Source organism: Engystomops pustulosus, chromosome 2 (assembly GCF_040894005.1).
Source record: "Engystomops pustulosus chromosome 2, aEngPut4.maternal, whole genome shotgun sequence".
Taxonomy (NCBI): Eukaryota; Metazoa; Chordata; class Amphibia; order Anura; family Leptodactylidae; genus Engystomops; species Engystomops pustulosus.
This window is the reverse complement of record NC_092412.1, coordinates 157,542,647-157,562,370: the sequence shown is the minus strand read 5'-3', so window position 1 is coordinate 157,562,370 and position 19,724 is coordinate 157,542,647. Positions and strand designations below refer to the sequence as shown.

Below are 19,724 nucleotides of genomic sequence, written 5' to 3'. Positions count from 1 at the left end.
TGTGCTACAAATGGTGCTTCTACGCTTCTGAACCCTATTGTGGACCCATAAAATGGGTTGCATCTACATGTGGGGGAGTTGATATTCTGAACTTATATATAAGAAACTGAAAAACAAAAAACCAGGTTCATTTTCCCTAATCCTGCATGAATGTGTAAATTTAAGGGCTAAACCAAAATTTTACTGTCAAAATGTGAAAATTCCATAAAGAACCTCCATTTTGTTTTTACTTCCACCTTCAGAAATGTATAACTATGGAGCTTTTGAGACGAGCTGACGTTTTCTTTGCTACCAATTTGGGGACTTTACAACCTTTAGATCACTCTTAAATTTAGCAAAATGGCAAAAAGTGGCGTTTTTTACATTTGGGAGCTATTTTCTGTTACGGGGTTCAATGCCATGTTAAGTATTGATAAATACTTAGCGTGTTTTTGACTTTATTTGTTAATTTAGTTTTATATCAGTTATCGGGAGAGGGGTTGATTTGAACATTTAGGTTTTTTAAAAAAAAAATTTTTACTATTTTTCAGACCCCCTTGGGTACTTTAACCCTAGGTTTAAGAAAGATCGAAATACACTTGTTGATTAATGGTATATATTTTGCTGCTCTGTATACAGTTGAAAACGCTGCTGAAAAAAAGAACACACCAAAAAAGCACAAGACGGATTTTATGTATGGATTCCTCTTGAAATCAGCTCCATATTTTTAAACCAGTTAAAGGAAACCTACCACTTGAAATGGCAGGTTTCAGAAGAAAAAACCGAGCACTAGCTCAGGGTGAGCTGGTGCCGGAGCTTATTTTTGTTAGTGTTTTAAACCGCTGTATCGCGGTTTAAAACACTTTTTAAACTTTATAGCTGGCGCAGGGAGGTACGGGCTCGGCGCTTACCATGCGCGCGGCTCTCCTTCACTTCCTATGTAGCCGCGCACGGTCGCGCTCGTGGTAAGCGCCGAGCGCGTACCTCCCTGCGCCGGCAACAAAGTTTAAAAAGTGTTTTAAACCGCGATACAGCGGTTTAAAACACTAACAAAAATAAGCTCCGGCACCAGCTCACCCTGAGCTGGTGCTCGGTGTTTTCTTCTTAAACCTGCCACTTCAAGTGGTAGGTTTCCTTTAAATATACAGAAGGTGTACTTTTGCAAAAAACGCAATCATTCATATAAGAAAACATAGGCTTTTTATATGGCATGGGAACAATTTCCCTGTAAGCACTCCTGGTTGATAAAAAGTGGTCAAGTGTCATGAATCTTGGGATCTCTGGATATGGATCACTTGTTTAGCCTTTGTAGAATGACAAAAGCTGCAGAAAGCTTTTCATTGGTTCCTTGAGGATAAGGTGGGTCAGTGATAAAATGAAGGAGACTTGTTGAAATTTTGGAATTACTGAAAAACAATATGAAATGTCAACACTTCATTGTACTAAATGTCTTAACCAAATCTGGAAAGTGGTATACATATAAGTTACAAGTAAAATAGAGGCTTGAGAAGCAGTTAAAGCATAGAAATGAAATATTTAGGTGATTTTTGACATGCATTAACAGCAAACAACACAAAACTGTACTACAAAGTAAGTGTTTTATCTAAATTCATTGATTTGTGTGCAGCCTCCTGATAGGATTAGTAATGTTCTTTTAGGTATTCAGTATGTTCAACAGCACTGAATGCTAAGTGAATGCTTAGTAGAATGAAAAGAAACCCAGTGACTTAAAAAGTACATCACTTTATCAGTAATATTTTGGAAAAGCTCAATCAGGGTGCAGTTTTAGGTATTCCACTGTCTATAATATATATAGAAGAATGGGTGAGAAGTAAACATCACTAAGTTAGAGAGGATGTTTCATCACCTTGCAACCCCTGCAAGATACAGGGTCATGATGTGTTGCCTAGGGCAGTTAGCGCTGGTGTAATAAGGCTCTATTGGGCCCTGGTGCAAACTTTGGATCGGGGCTCCCTTGTACCTAAACTCTCACTGCGACCCCTGTCCCGCACAAACACTTGAGAATACACATACATGCTACAAAGAATTATACTAAAAGAACCAGACTCCTTATACACCGTATATGTAGTGTCCAGCAGCCTCCCTTATTTCACCAGCAATTATTAAATGCTCACCGCAACCCCCTTGATGAAATGTCAGCAGAGGCCCCCTTGATGAAATGTCAGCAGAGGCCCCCTTGATGAAATGTCAGCAGAGGCCCCCTTGATGAAATGTCAGCAGAGGCCCCCTTGATGAAATGTCAGCAGAGGCCCCCTTGATGAAATGTCAGCAGAGGCCCCCTTGATGAAATGTCAGCAGAGGCCCCCTTGATGAAATGTCAGCAGAGGCCCCCTTGATGAAATGTCAGCAGAGGCCCCCTTGATGAAATGTCAGCAGAGGCCCCCTTGATGAAATGTCAGCAGAGGCCCCCTTGATGAAATGTCAGCAGAGGCCCCCTTGATGAAATGTCAGCAGAGGCCCCCTTGATGAAATGTCAGCAGAGGCCCCCTTGATGAAATGTCAGCAGAGGCCCCCTTGATGAAATGTCAGCAGAGGCCCCCTTGATGAAATGTCAGCAGAGGCCCCCTTGATGAAATGTCAGCAGAGGCCCCCTTGATGAAATGTCAGCAGAGGCCCCCTTGATGAAATGTCAGCAGAGGCCCCCTTGATGAAATGTCAGCAGAGGCCCCCTTGATGAAATGTCAGCAGAGGCCCCCTTGATGAAATGTCAGCAATAAACTCTGCACTCACCTCACCCAGTGATGCCACATCATCAATGTGCGCAGGAACGGCGCATAGACCGTGTTGCTGTGTTACTTAGAGACCGCAGCAGGACCGAGACAAGCCCATTTTGGTGCCCTAGACAGAGAAGCAAAATTGTGCCAAATCCCCCCCCCCTTCCTGCACTGTAAAACTGTAGAGAAAATGCAGCAGAATCAGGGCAAAGCCTGAAGGAAAAAGTAAAATGCCCCATCCCCAATAAAAAAAAAAAAAATCATAATACTGAAATCCAAAAGGGCAACTGCTTTGGGATCATTTACAATAAAGCCCATCATTGGTAAATAGAAAAATATGTCCCTCCAGCGAAAATACTAGACATATAAATATAGAGACCAATTTCTATGCCGCACATATAAATATGTACCAAAAATAAATATACTACAATTATTACTAAATATCAGCAGTAAATAACTACATAAATATATACCAGCATAAAATACACTGCACATCTGGGCTGTAATCAGGCACAGATATCACTTACAGTTAGGCTGCCGCTGTTGCCTTCTATGTCTGTGTTGGCCTGGTCCATTCTGCTCTTCTTCCTATAGTCTCCTCATTGTTGCCAACGTCATGGAAGCTTCTCCGTACCGTGACTTACCACTGCGGAATTTGCCACCCTGGTGACTGACCTCTGGAGAACATCTTCACATCCACATCAGTATAAAGTAGCTCCCACACATGCCCCAGCGGTAGATGGTGGCCGCCCCTCACTCGTACCCCAGCGGTAGATGGAGGCCGCCCCCCACTCGTACCCCAGCGGTAGATGGTGGCCGCCCCCCACTCGTACCCCAGCGGTAGATGGTGGCCGCCCCCCACTCGTACCCCAGCGGTAGATGGTGGCCGCCCCCCACTCGTGCCCCAGCGGTAGATGGTGGCCGCCCCCCACTCGTGCCCCAGCGGTAGATGGTGGCCGCCCAGGAGCCCTTCAGTTTGTTAGCATAAGATTAAAAGTTGATTTTAGAAGGAAGAGGGCCATGGATAACAAATATAAGATTACCACAGTCATGGGGCCTGGATCTATGAGCAAGTGTCCTTGGGTTATCATGCTTGATTGTAATGGTATATTTTCTATAACTGTTATAGATTTGCACCATTACTGATGGCAAACAGAAACACTTTTGTTCAGCAATAGTTACAATAAACTTGCATACAAATAAGTATGCTTCTGGTATTTCTAACAGAAAAAAGCTGAATTTAGTGCAACTGCATTTTCTTGTCAAGTTACTGCATTTGGAATTTTTACTCTGCTTCCTAGAACACTGCATTATGGAGCATTTTAAGCATCCACTAGGAAGTTAAATTTATTCCCATAACACACATAACGCACACACACACACATACACACACACACACTACCCCGTTCTAATAACTTCACCCCTCAAACTCCAAAAAGTAGGAAGCCTGTTAAAGGGAACCTACCACCACGATTCTACCTATAAAGGTAGAATGGGTGGTAGGTGGATGTATGCAGCTATGAGGAGCTGCACGACGGAGATCTCAGGGTAGCAGGAGTAAGGAGGCCACTGGGGCGTGGAGTAGCCGCGACGTGTAGCCTCATGTCCGGCTTCTCCACACCCCAGTAGCCGCTTAACAAAATTTACATATTAGGCTAATAAAGTTTTCTAAAAGATAGCGGGGACATGAGGATTAGCTCTAAAAAGGGCTATCCTCACGCCCCATACATGCACCTACCACACGTTCTATCTTTATAGGTAGAATCGTGGTGGTAGGTTCCCTTTAAATATTTTTACAGAACTTCAAACTAAATGAAGGTCTGATATGGAATTTAGTCATTTTGCATTAATATGTTTCATTGTACATTCAAATTTACCCCCTTAAGCTAAATAAAAGTAGAAAACGCATCTACGAATGGCGGGGTGCAGAAGAGAAGGAGTGCCATTGAGCTTTTATAGGGCAGATTTTGATCAAATCGTTTTGATAGAATAATTTTCAGGTGCCATGACATGTTTGCAGAGCCCCTGAGGCAACATTCACACATGAGGGCACATTTACTTATCCGGTCCCTCGGAGTTCCCGAAAGTGCAATGTCCGATTGTGCGCCAGATATCCTAAATGTGTCACTTCTCCGATCAGGTCCGCCGAAGTTCACCATCTGCCTCCCGGCGTATGTAAGTGCATTATATGCGATACAATTTTAAAGTTAAATCCCACAGTTAAATTCCGATTTGTGTTACATGCAAGCCGGCGCCGCTGCGCCAAAATCCGATAGTGTGCGCCAAAATCTCCTTCTAAATGCCTGTCCTAGCAAATCCAAAAACGTCGGAATATCCAACTAAAGTGCGGTCCGCAGACCATTAGGCCCCCTCTACACTCGCGAGTGTGATGCGATGAACTTGCATCACACTCGCAACACATGCTGCTCGGATTGCACGGCCCGAACGCTGCACACCGGAAGTGAACTCAGCATGTCAGTTCAGTCCCGGTGTGCAGCGTTCGGCCAGTGCGATCCGAGCAGCATGCGTTGCGAGTTCATCGCATCACACTCGCGAGTGTAGAAGGAGCCTTAGTAAATAAGCCCCATGGTGTTTTGTTTGCATTTTGATATGCAATCCAAAGGCTCCACCTGCAATGACGTGTTGAGGTAAGATTGCATTTACTTCACATTTAGTTATGTGACCACAGGTTTCAACCAAAAACAAAATGTGTGAACGTGGCCTCAGATACCACGAACCCCTTAACCTAGAAAATGACTCAATTTTGTAAACTTTTTAACGCATTGCTAGTGATGTTTTTTTCCATTTTACTTTGTGTTTATCACTCCCCAATTTCAATAATCCATAACTTTTCAATGTACAGAGTTGTCTGGGGGCTTATGTTCTGTTTCACAAATTGTACTTCCTAGTGACTTTATTTTAAATTCCATGCCGTGTACTGGGAAGTGGAAATATAATTAAAAAAGCGCATTTCTTGTGGGCTGTTTTTACGTCTTTCAATGTGCGCTCCAAATGACATTTCTAATTTATTCTTTGGGTCAGTATGATCAAAGGGATACAACGTTTATATAGGTTTTATTGGGTGTTCGATTTTAAAAATGAAAACCTTTTATACCAAAAAGATTCTTCATTTTGCCATATTCCAAAAGCAATAACTATTTCATACTTTGATGTACGAAGCTCGGTAAGGTCTCATTTTTTTCCGGGACAAGCTGAAGTTATCACTGTTACCATTTGGCGGTCTGTGTGACCTGTTTTTTATTTTTATGTATTCCAAGACAGCAAAAAAGTGGCGATTCAGACACTTAGGTGTATTTTTCCATTACTGGGTTCACCGCCGGGAATGACCATTTTTATGTTTGCTTGTTTTTATATACTTTTTGATTTGTACTGTAATGTTACATGAACAAGTGCCATGTCTAGTAGGTCAATTTGCCGAATTGCACGGCCCTCCATCCGGCATTATGCTTAGAAAAGCAATCCTGTTCACATCCCATGTATATCTTTGTGGTTTCCCCAGCCCTGTGTATGAGCCTAGTGCTCCGGAGAAAAAAATGAGGATATGTCCTATTCTTGGCCATCTTTGTGGCACTGTCTTTGCAAAGAAGTCTGATGCAAAACTGGTGTCATCCATGTGCCACCATTATTTGTGGATCGGTTACTTAGTTCTACAATCATGTGACACTAAAGACAAACTGAGAGAAAAAACGGACAAGCAATCTGTGGTTTGCAAGCAGAGATGTGTGGGAACGTTTGGACTTACATTTAATAAGTTGCAATGTTTGCTTCTACAGTCACCAATCTTTTCTCCCCACTTCCATGAGTTTATCCACTAGTGACAATCCTGCAATAGTACCTGATAGAAGAGATCAATGAGGGAATTATCAATGTTCACACTGGACATCATAGTCATTCTCATCCTGTATACAAGGCTATGAATGTGAATATACAACATCTCAAGCCAATGGACTACGATTTTCAGGACTGGTGAATATTTAGTCTTTGAAGCTCTCCCATTACTGGTGTATCTCTATATATAGATGCCAGCTGTTTACCTATATGATCCCTTGTGCTGCCAGTGAGCACGAGAAGAGGACTCCCAGAGGTAGAGAGCCCGCACCCCTTCCGACAGGTGCTATGGCCGGGGGCACCCATACAGCAGGGTCATGCAGCGGTGGTCGGGGGACGTGTGGAGCATACGTAACCACAATCCCTCAGCGAGCCTCACAATTTGGAGTGAGATTTGTACACTCCTCCTCCTCCCAGACAGCGCATCATCTGAGGGCAAGCTTGTCCCCTGGATCCAGGGCGGATCTCTCCAGCCCTCCGTGACTGGCTGCCGGGGTCACACATGGTGGTTCCAGGGGTCCCCAGCAGTTCTCGGGTGACCTCTGCGATCTGTCTGGCCTGGCCCCTCCCAGTCGGCTCGGGTTCTGCAGCGCATCCCAGCCACCACCCCCCTCCATGCTCCGAGCATTGTGAACCGCGTTGTGTTACATTACAGCAGCTGCGATTTGGGGAGAGGAGGGCAGGCGGCATTCCGCGCACAGCCATGGCGGGGAGAGGAGCCTCCGCTGCCGGACTCGTGCGCTCTGCCTGTGCCCTCGCCTGGCTGCTCCTCTGCAGGGTGGACGGTGAGTAGAGTTTCGGGGAGGGGGCGGGGTTGGTGGCTTGAGGGGATCCCCGCTCTGTGGTGTCCCACAACTTTTTCTTGCACCGTCATGCCGGTCACCCCACCCCGTGCCATGTCCCCGGGGACTTGTGCCCTGCGGCTATTGTCACTTGTCAGAACCGTTACTTGTACCGCTGTGTGTGTACGGGCAGGAAGTGGCACATTCCTTCACAAAGTCCCTCGCAGCATCCCTGCCCTCCCCGTCCTCATCTCCATGTTTCATTCCATTCTGCCTTTTAAACTTTGGAGTTGTGTGGAGCGCTCCCCTCCCCCGGCAGGCAATTGTCGGCTATGGGCTGAGCCTTCCTCACAGCCTGTATGGTACGGGCCTGGGCAAGGACTGGCTACCTCGCTGTGTGACCTGGGAGACCGTGGCTGATGTCACCGGCTGGTGTGCAGTCACATTGGATTGTGATGTTGTGTGACAATAGGGATTAACCTTCCCCTTCGCTTTGGTTACCACCTGTGCGTGCACAGGCATCGCCAAGGCTCTCTCTGTTATTCCAGTCTCTATGGGAAGGAGCAGAATGGCAGAAGTCAGATATGTTCTCTACCCTCTCTAGAGCAGGATGACCTCAGCAGAGCAGTCCTTTGTGTAATGTGCTGTGTGGAGATATATATATTCCATAGATTGTGTGGCAATGTACTTAATTGTTCACAAGTTGGGACACGCTGGTAGAGTTGGCTTATTCACCTCATGTGTTTGTGGTTATCCACTGCTCTTATTGTCACTTGTTTGTGACAATGACCCCAACCCTCCAAGCTGTCATAAAGCCTGCCACCTGTAACCTTCCTGACACACATCACAGGCCATGTTTTATGAAGCAGTACATTGTACAGACCAGCATTAATGGCAGTGAGTGTATTCTGGGCTGCACACTTGGCAAGCTGTTGGGCATGGCATATAATGCACACAATGGAGTTCATATCTATACAATAACCCTTGCACCTCATAGACTCGTATGTTGTCAGGTATGCCAGTCATCCAGAAGACCCATGTGAATTATAGCGGTTGCATTCCTGTCAGATCTGTAAGATCTTACAACCACATTTCGTATAGAGATTCAGTGTATTTTTAAAAATAGCTATAAAATTATGACTGACATACATAAGGATGTCATTCTCATGAGCTTTGTCATTAGGGGGTCCTGCAGATCATGTGGTATTTTTTTCGGATTTGCACACTAAACTGTTCATCAGGCAATGTATATGAGATTTTCCTGGCATGCACTCTGTTTGTGCCCCATGGAAGTGGTGTATAGTGTAGGAACAGAAGATGTCTGCATCATGCCCTTGTGGGTAAAGGCCTTCTTATATAAGAGCCCAGGACACTGGCTGACAAGTAGTCATAACAGCTAACGGTCTGTGTTTCTTAAAGGAAACCCACCATCATGAATCCACCTATTTACGGGGTTGTCCAGTTTTTAAAAAAATGTAGGGGACGGGTCAGCTTCCACCTGTCCCCATATCTCAGTGCCTGATACAATGCTGGAAAGTCCCACCCCAGCCCGCCTCCAGAATTTTATAAACAATTGGACATCCGCTTTAAGTTAGATCTGATGGTAGGTTCCCATTTATATCCTAAACCCTAAACTATCCTTCCCTAACAATATTCCGCTCTATAACCTCATCTACAGCCTAGCTATTGGATAATTAGCATATTATGTAAACTGTAGATTAGGCTATAGGGTTGGGGAAGGATAGTTTATGTTTTGGGATATTAATGAAAACCTTAATTGGTCGATTCCTGATAGTAGGTTTCCTAAAGTTATGCTGGCGGTCAGGTTTCAGTCTTGTTTACGTGGAATTGTTTGCACAGTCACAGCTACATGCCCTGCAATCTTGGTTAATCATAAATGAACTTTTGTATGTGAACTTTGATTACCTACTGTAGTAAATCATAACCGTCAATGTTTATTCTTCTTCCTTTGTCAGGATGGCTTGCACATGGCCATTGTACCATAGTGTGCACCATTAACTAGACTATAACAACGCACAAATGGATGGTCACATATTTGTTAATATGTACTGCGTTCAACATTTATCCTTACAAACTAGATGATGGAGCTGGAGGTGTCGTTAGTTACGATAATTACAATCGCTCATAAATCTTTTCTGAACACACATTTTACTTGCACATGTGATGTAAGTAAATAGCAACCTGTACCACCCTAATGATCAGTGCTAGGGGATGGAATGCTAACAGTTTGTTGTTTTTTTAGCACATGCAGGCCCATCTACGAAGGCAGCAGATTTTAATTTACATCATTGTTAGCAACAAAGCATGCTAGTAAACTGCATGTCAATGGTTTCAACTGAAATAATAAAATTCCCACATGACAAATTCAGCCAAATAACATGTTAAACGGATTGTCCACTTTCAGTAGATTATTAATATTGTTTGTGTAAGGAAAAGTTATACAATTTTCCAATATAATTTCTGTATCAAAATCTCTGCTTGCTGTCATCCTATAGGAAGTTTCTAAGTTTACTTCCAGTGGATAGAATTCTGTCCATGTGGTGTGATGGACATGCAGGTGCACAAGATGTTAGTATCACACGGATCTGATTACTCTATGATACTTGGCTTGTGTACCTGCATATCCATTACATGACCATGGTCAGATCTTTATCCACTGGAAGTATAAATAGAAGATTCCTATGGAATAAAAGAATCTAGTAGAGCATGAGGAATTAATATAGAGGGTGTTATTTATCATAAGGCGGCTCCTCCTTCTCTTTTTGCCTTTGGAGCTCTGCTGCTTGTCAGTCATCAAAGTGTTATTGACCATTAAATAAATATCTCAGCAGTGTCTGGGATTTATTTTTTTTAATAAATAATTGCAAAATAATCACAAGAAGAGTAAAATAATTGCATCAGCTCATACAATAGGCGGTGAGCGGAGTGAGGTTGATATATATATTTTTTTAGCAAAAAATTGCAAAGATAGATCCACCGTAAAATGACGTTGCCCAGCCTTAAACCATGGTAAATTAGTTGCTCTAGTAACATTTGAAAGAATGATATAAAAAACACCTTTGCAATTAGATTATGAAAAAAAATCGCCTTTTAAAGTAACCTGAAAGCTCAAGTAGCAGTGCTGCGCAGTAGCCCACTGTGTTTCTAGATGCCACAGTTCATAAGACATAGTTCAGAGCATACTGAAAGCAATATTTGTAGTGGAGAGTACTTTGGGGAATTGGCCTATGGTCAGACATGCCACATCCCCCCCCCCCCCAATCATTCTTATTAAACCTCTCTTTTTGCCTTTGTATAACGTTGAAGACACACAGAGGATTGTAAATTATGGCTGCTGCACCTTATATTCTAACTCTGCCTATAATAGAACTATGTGTGCATGAATATAAATAGATACAGTTTGTCTTGTACAGTATATTGTATTCTATTCCAAGGTTCAAAAATGCTGTGTTTTGCTGTTTGAGAACATTGACGTTACTTTTACATCAGGCATATAGACTCATTTATGTGTGAAATTCCACATGCAGCCAGTATATGTACCAATATCTAAAACTTTAGCTCTTTCCATATTGGGCCCCCATGAGATTTGTCATTTATAACATAAGTCTATGTTGGGGCAGTGTTTCCAGGAACATCCTGTGTGTAGAATCCGGTAACAGATTTGTGCTTCTGATGACTTCTCATTCCCTTCCCGAGCAATACTGAGTAATCTGATGACGTAACCTTTTCTGGTCATCTTTTCAGGATCAATTTACTAGCAGAAGACATTCAGTTGTATGTAACCAACTATATTCTGCTCCCCTCATTAAATAATAATTGAAGACCGTGCGCCAGTATTCCATAACCTTGTGCACCCTGCACATTCGGCAGGCAAACTGAACTTAGTTCGTTTTGATAAATGTGGCCCAATATGTTGCAGCTAGCATTTATTTCTTTTAGATAAAATCTTATAAACAGTTTTAAGTGACACTAAACTTTACACTAAAGGAATTCACAATGCAATGAGGTACGTAAAGCATTCTATTGCTCTCAAGCCTTAGCCAAACATTTGTATGGGGGAGGGTTAGGTTTTAGTTATGTAGATTAGTTACCACATTTTTTTTTACCTACTTTAGACACATGGACCAATGCACCTGTCATGATCTTTTTTTCTAGTTTGAACTGTGGCTTTTGGTCTTTGTTGAAACAGTTGCTCAAGGATGCAGGCTAGAAGCTTGCACAGTAATAACACACTCTCTAGTGTTTTATCACTTTACTAAAAGTTATGACCTGACGTGTGGCAGTGCATTTTCTAAATCGTTCAGAAATTTGAGCAGATGTCCATATAAAGGTTATTTGAAGATGCCACGAAGATGCCACTTGTACCTATTATAAAAACTTGACTGCCTAAAACCCAATTTAAAGAAGACCTGTTACCCAGAAATTCGGCACTGGGAGCTGCTTACTAAAGTGTTAAAATAATAGCGTTATGGGAGGTTTCCGATAACGCTATCATTGTAACACTGCTGCATTAGTTTTAGCTGTCTCTTTAAACCCAAGCTCATTTCTTGCTTTCCATGACTTTTAATTTTTCTGCATACTTACTTACTATATTCTCCGTCACATTATTTATTATTCCATGCCGTGTACTGGGAAGCTGTGGATAGAGTCCAACTTTTCTTTGTGGGAAAACCCCTTTAAGGGCTGTTCCACACTTGCGAGTGTGATGCGATGAACTTGCATCACACTCGCAACACATGCTGCTCAGATCTCATGGCCTGAACGCTGCACCGCGGGAGTGAACTCCGCATGTCAGTTCAGTCCGGTGTGCAGCGTTCGGGCCGTGAGATCCGAGCAGGATGCGTTGTGAGTGTGATGCGAGTTCATCACACTCACAAGTGTGGAACACTCTTCCCCTTTGTCCTGAAGGACTGGTCTGCTGCTTGCCCAAAACAACTGGCAATAAGAAAAGAGAGGCGGTGGAACAGCTCAATGAACAAAGTCATGTATATTTTAGGGTGACCGAAAACCTTTTTGGTACTTGTAGGTGTAGTGCTCTGCTGAAAAATAAAAAGGTCTTTCTTGGTGCTCCAACCTGCTTGTTAAATACTACTTATAGACTCCATGTGAAGATTGTGCGGGACATTTATAAGTGCACTGGAATAATCACAAAATTCTTGTGCATTGCAAGAAATTGCAATTATTCTTGAGACTACACCACTTGGCGTGGAAGGGGTGTGAAGGGGCGCTTTCCGGCCCGCGCCTGAGCACTTTCTAAAAGCTTACGAACATTCACTGCTCAATGTTTGCAGGCTTTTACGCAAAACATTGCCAGGACGGAGATGGCGCAGCACGGCTGGCAGATGCATTATGAGATGCTTTATGAGGTCTAAGCCTCATGATGTATCTGCTGTGGCAGCGGGGAGCTGGGCTTTATCATACACCGGCGTTTGTCAAATCTCCCCCGAGTGTTTTCAAGAAGAAATTCTAGGCTAGGGTACCTCGTAAATGTATCACTCTGGTGTTCAGTTTCAATTTTCATGATTTCATTGTTTTTCTTATGATAAGGCAAAAACAAATATTACTTATGGTGCAGCAGCTTGCACCTCCATCTGTACTAACAAGTACTTGGCCTGACTTTGACAATACAGATTGTATTTTTATTTATAGATTTGATTCTTTTACATGTTTTGTTTGTTAAAAATATATTTTAAAATTCTGCTTTTTAGTTGCATCTACAGTTTTTTTTTTTTTTTTTTAAGCAAATGCACATGGAATTTTATTTGCTGTTGCTATAAAGTACTAACATATCCTTCAGCGCTTTCCAGAGGACATCAACAGACCTCATTGGTCCCTTGTTAGGGCTCATGATTTAAAGGCCACACCCCATATATTGCAAGTAAACATTCTTTATCATTGGACAGTTGACTTGTTTGACCAATGTTCATGCAATAAGTGTATGTGCTTTTATCCAGACATGTACATGTTGGGTTTGTTTTTGAAGTATGGAGAGTTCTCAAAGGTGTATTATGTAATGATAGATTGGTTTTATTAGATTTATTTATGCCTAAAATGCATGCAAATATCTTGTTAAAGCTTCCTAGCAACGTTGATTAAAAGATTTGATTTTTTTTTTTAATAAGATAAGTGCCACTTAAAGGGGTTTGCCCATCAAAGAAAATGATCAAATTTCAATCCTCTAGCGATGATTACACAATAAAGATCATTTTTAAGCCCTTACTTTACAAGTCTACTCAGTTTTATTGTCTTCATGATCCCTCTGTAATGTGCTGTGTGAGATCCTGACAATGTGCTTAGATTATCATGGCACAGGGTTTAGCTACAATTTTATTTAGCTTCTTAACATTCACTAGTATCTGACATAGAACAAGAGAAATGAGACAGAACAGAGATGATGAGATCCATGAGATGCATATTATCACAGCTATAACATACTGTCAGCTCTACTATATGCCTCCCCTGGATAAAGATTGTATCTGCCTGTAGCTTGTTGCTTTACTGTCCTCACGCAGTGTTGCTTGCCGGCAGGAAGTCTATGTGTGGGCTCATCTTGCAATGCAATTTGTGGGGGTTGAAGCGCAGAGAGGAACTCAGTTTAGCGTCAGACAGGAGAACAATATGTCCTCCTGACCCTAAACTCAGAAGTTCCAGAGTCAGATCCAGGGGCAACCAAAATTGTGTACACCAGGACTGATAGAGACAGGTTGGAATTATATCTGTGAAATGTTATTTTGTTGTTCTGAGTACATTCAACACCTACGGGACTCAGCCCCTTTTGGCCTTAAGGACGCGACCCCATTTTTCAAATCTGCCCTGTGTCACTATAAGTGGTTATAGCTTTGTAACGCTATGAGATTGTTTTCTCGTGACACATTGTACTTCAAATTAGTTTAAAAATTTGAATGAAATCTTTTGTGTTTAGTTATGAAAAAAAACAAAATTTGGAAAAATTCTTTATTTTCAACGTTCTAAATTCTCTACTTTTGATAGCACCCAAATAAATTCATAACTTACATTTCCCAAATGCCTGCTTTATGTTGGATGGTTTTTAAGATTCCACATATTTTACTAGAATGTTATGAGGCTCAGAATTTAGGTATCATTTTTCACATTTTTTGTAAAATCGCCAAAACCCGTATTTAGATGGACCTGCTCAACTTCTAATTGACACTGAAGGCCTAAATAATAGCGAGACTCATAAACTACACCCCTCAATGTATGAAAAGCCACTTTTAAGAAGTTTGTTAACCCTTTTAGGTGTTTTATATGGGTTAAAACAAAATAGAGGCGCAAATTGTAATATTTTTTCATAATACACTCATTTTGGGTGGAAAATTAAACATTTACAATAGATTAAATGAAAAAAGGCTCCACAAAGTTTGATACCCAATTCCTCCCGAGTACACGGATACCACATATGTGGTGGTAACCTGCTGTATGGGCATACGGCCGGGCATAGAAGGGAAGGAGGCGCCATCCAGAGCAGATTTGCTGTCACATTGTACAGGCTATAATTTTTTTCTTTTTTTTTATTGAGGACCTATAGGGGCTTATTTCTTTTGCCACATGAGATGCTCTTTTCTGGTATGTAAATTTGGGGCATCTATAGCGAATTGGTGAGATTTTATTAACTCTTTGTTGGTGGAGGAAAGGAAAATCATCAATTTTTAGGAAAATATATATATATTTTTTTTGGTCGTTAACCATGCCATGAAAATAGTATATTATTTTTATTCTATGGGTCGTCACGATTCTGAAAAGACCTCATTTATATAGATTTTTTATTTTTTCCCATTTTTACTGAATAAAAAGTAATTTGGCAAAAATGTTGTTAATTTTAGCATCACCGTCTTTCATATGCATAACTTTTTTATTTTTCGCCTCACAAATCTGTTTAATGGCTTATTTTTTGCAAAAAGGATTGTTCTTTTTAGTGGTCTTATTTTAGAGTGCATAACATTTTTAAATCACTTTTTAGAGCATTTTTTATAGGGTATTTATTAAAAAATGATCTTTTTTCGGAAAGTTTTTGCTTTTTTTTCCCCTCTGGCGATTACCGTGTGGGTCCAGTAACGATGCTGTTTTATTATACAGATTGTTACGGACACCGCAATACCAAATATGCGGGGGGGGGGGGTGTTGTGTTTTTTATACTTTACAAGTGTTTTTATGGGAAAGTGACATTTTAGGGGCTTATATTTTAATGTATTTATTTTTTATTTATTCTAATGTATATTGTTCAGTGTTTTTCACTTTTTTTTTACTTATACATACTTGAACTTGAACCAGTGATGCTCTGATCGCTGGTTCAAGTTCAATACACTGCTCTACAATACTATTTTATTGTAGAGCAGTGTAAACTGTCTGAGCATGCAGACCCGGAGGGGTCTGACTGCCAGGGAGACCGGGCAGCTCCGGGGCACATGCCAGTCCTCGGAGCTGCCCAGAAATGGATCGGATCCCCTGGTAAGCGGCGTGGGGGATCCAATCCATAGCGCAAACACCCTTACACGCTGTGGTCATGCTTGACCGTGGCGTGTAACGGGTTAACACCCCCGATCGAAGTCGGCTCCGATCGCGGGTGTTAGCGCTGCTTCTGGTGCCGGCTCCGTTTGTGAGTCGGTGCCAGAAGCAGGACATAATAGCACGTCCCCGTGCGCTTAGCATGTAGCCCCGGGGGCGTACTATAACGTCCTGGTGCGCCTAGGGGTTAAGAAAATTGTCTTCGTGGGAATATCCCTTTAAAGGAAACCTACCATAAGGAATCTACCATCAGAATTAGATCTGCAGGTAGATTCTTCCTGCCCACCTCCGCCCTAATCTATAATTTATTAAACCTGGAACCTAATCTAACTTTTTAAAAATGTTATTTTAGTAATATATAAATTAACTGCAGAGGCTACTGGGGCGTGTACTAGCCTAGCCTGGCCGGGCACCAGGAGCTAAGGCTACAGCACGCCCCAGTAGCCTCCGCAGTTTATTTAAATATTACTAAAATAAAGTTTTTACAAAAGTAGAAGTAGTAGAAAAACCACCAATATTATCTTACCAAAGCTGATGCCATCAACCAAACTACTTTTAAAGTTGTTTGTATGTAGTCCTAGAGATTGAAAGCTCATGGCCGAAGTCAAGCTCTCAGAATATCCCAAAACTAGACTCAACGTCATATGCATGATTTCAGGATTGCTGACTAGTAAGGGATTCAACACTTTATAAATTTTGTACTTTTGATTAGCCCTGAGCTTTTTACAATTACTAAGTTAATAACTTAAGAGGTGACATTCTGGATAATGCCACCACGCTAAACCATAAAGGGAACATGCTCAAGAAATTGCTACTCTGGTAGTGATTTATTACATAAATGGAATCAATTATCAAACTTCATTATCTATGCAGTATAAAAAGTGTAGTAGGATACACAAAATATCAGGTTGTCTATACTATAACCATTTTTTAAATAATCTTCAATCTTTTATTTCTAAATTTGGTTGAGAGCATAGATTTAAGCAGCACTTGAGACATCGCCCAGAAGACAGATGGATTGTCAATGTTTCTATACAAGTCAGAAAATATGAAAGCTGGAGAATCGGAAAGAAATTAATTAGTTCCAGGAAATTATCTGTTAGCCTATGGTGAATAATTCTAAAGAAGGGACAACATCTGTTCTTTTCTGCTGCATTTAGAGATCACTACATCACAGTATTTTATACATCCTCAGTAACTGTACTTGTAGTTACTGAGTAGTTCTGAGAATATATGTGATTTGTAAACGTACACTAGCGTACAAAATTAATTAACAATGTATGATTAGAAATAATATCTCCATTGATCAAGGGGTACACTATAACTAAACTTTGTGAAGGTTACAACAGTCGCCAATCAGTAGGAAGTGCACAGGCCTTTGTCTCTGCGACCACAGGACATCACTAGTCTCTCGCATTGCTCTGGTTTGATTTTGCTTCACTCTTCCTTCAGTCTCTTCCACAGTGTTGTGGTTTCTTTTGTATTGAGTTAAGATCAGGCTTCTGTGCTGGCCATTTCATTGTTTCAGTGTTTTCTTATTCAAGGAATTGCTTTACTCGTTTTTCTGTGTGACAGGGAGCATTGTCCTACATGAATACTGCATGCGTATTGAGTGAAGAACTCACAGAAGTAACCACGTGTTGTTGAAGAAAGTTCTGATGCACACTTTACCCTCCTTTCCTTCTGCGCCTTGCTGTAAGCCTCTACAAAAAGTAACATCCACATGTTGGGGGTCCCTGTACTCGGGAAAAATTGCATGTGAACATGTAACTTTTAGGGCTAAATGAAAATATTACCAACAAAATTGGAGCATTCTAAATTTCACCTTTTGATGTAATTACTATGAAGGGGATTAACAATCTTCCTAAAAGCTATTTCTGATACTATGAGAGGTACAGATTTGAAAATACGGAAAACCGATCGATTTGTAAGCCTCATTACATCAAAATAAATTATGTAGACATTTCAAAAATTATGAAAACTTAAAGCAGATATATGGGAAATGTTATTCAGTGGTTAAACTATCTGCCTGAAAACAAGATAATTCCAAATTTTGAAAATGGCAAATGTTTCAAGGAATTCATCATTTTTATAATTAAGTGTAAAACTTATCAGCCAAAATTCAGAATATTAGAAAAAATGGGGCTGAGCCTTAAAGGACACCTGTCATCAGGTCTCTGTCACTATTTCTGTCACCTCTACCTGGGTGCTTACAAGGATTCCATCCCAGCCTTTATCTAGTCAATTCATCCATTAATCATTGTAAACTCATCTATTCTTTATTATGTAAATGAGGCTGGTCACATGGTCAGAGGCAGTGATGTCACTGAAAACATATTTAGTTTACGGTTTATTTTGCCTGACGGGTTCTCTTTAAGCTATTGACTGGCTACATCCTGAAGGGGTTAAAATACTGCTAGCTTACTCATGTTGGGATATATGCACATAGGACTTGGAGGCCAGATGCATGGAGTGGGCAGAGCAAAGTGACTGCAGGAGGCGGGCTACATAACTACCTGATTGCATTACAGAAGAATAAAATATTATTTATTCATGCTCCAACCTAGAAATATGCTAGACCTATAAGTAGACCTCCAGGGCATGTACATATTACAGAAAAGGGTATTGTTGGGTCGGGGGGGGTCGTTTGGGAACAGGTCCCCTTTAATATCTGGTTCTATAAATTCACTGTAAGACATAGCCAAGGTAAATTCCTTCCTTGCCAAAAAAGGCCAGACTTTCCCTTGGTAATTAGCACTTACTTTACTGTGAGACAAAAGATAAATGACTGGTCCTTTTCTGTAAAGCTGCCCCCCCTCTTCCTCCCCCCATAATACTGAAGATTGGAATCACATGAAGAACATTTAAAGAGAACCTGTCGGGCAAAATAACCCCCCTAAATATATTTTCATAAACTGCCATTAGAAAGCATTGCCTCTATTCCTTTTATTGTCCCTCTACATGCCTGTAAACCTAAGCAATGAGGTCCTAAAGCTGTATGCAAATGACCTGTGAGATGTCCAATGAGTCATTAGCATATTCAAGCTGTCTGGCTTATTCATGAGTGGGAGGCACAGCCACACCCCCAGTGCTTGACTGACAGCCTGTATAATGGTGTGAGGCTGTATAATGATGTGCTTCCTGGTGCTGGCGCCCCCTGTGTGTGTATAGGAGAAATACAACAGCTCCAGGCTGCAGCCATGTTATAGCAGAACATGTCAGGTACTTGTGTAGCTGATGTCTGTGTCTCTGTGTATTAGAAGGATGCAGCATGTCAGCAGATTAACTATGCTTTACTATACATTACACACAGACATGAGCAGGGGGAGGAGAGGGGAGGGGTAACAGGGGTGACATCACTGCCTCTGACCATGTGACCAGACTCATTTACATAATAAAGAATAGATGATTTTATAATGATTTATGTATGAATTGACTAGATAAAGGCTGTGATGGATCCTTGTGAGCTGCTCCAACAGGTAGAGGTGAGAGAAATAGTGACAGAGACCTGTTGACAGGTGTCCTTTAATAGTTTGTGTTTCACATCTTTCCAAAAAGTGTTCAATAGAATTTTTGATGTATGTATACAATTATATTGATTGTGCAGGTGGATCTTGCAGTGATGACTTCAAATACTCATTTATGTGACTGCGGCTAATTTCTGGGCGCAGATCTAATGTGCTGTACATTTATTTACCCAACGGCAGCAGGTTTCTTGTGAATAATGCTGTAGGACTGGCAGGGATCACCCAAATAGCATGAAATTCAACACAATAGTATTGGTTGTTTTCTTATTTTATCACTTGTTCTTTTTAGCCTAAATGTTGGTAATTTG

At 41.3% G+C, this 19,724-nt stretch overlaps 1 protein-coding gene across 3 annotated transcripts in view; it reads left to right on the top strand.

Moving 5' to 3' along the window:
- The first annotated feature begins 6,930 nt into the window (after positions 1–6,930).
- The window catches only part of NECTIN3 (nectin cell adhesion molecule 3), a 95,974-nt gene continuing 83,180 nt past the window's right edge, over positions 6,931–19,724 (top strand). The window contains exon 1 of one of the 3 annotated variants that reach the window (XM_072137111.1): positions 6,931–7,348. In XM_072137111.1, coding sequence (XP_071993212.1) covers positions 7,066–7,348 — 283 coding nt within the window. In that variant the 5' untranslated portion in view covers positions 6,931–7,065. The remainder of the gene's footprint in view (positions 7,349–19,724) is intronic. The other 2 variants (XM_072137110.1, XM_072137109.1) reach the window with 2 other exon arrangements.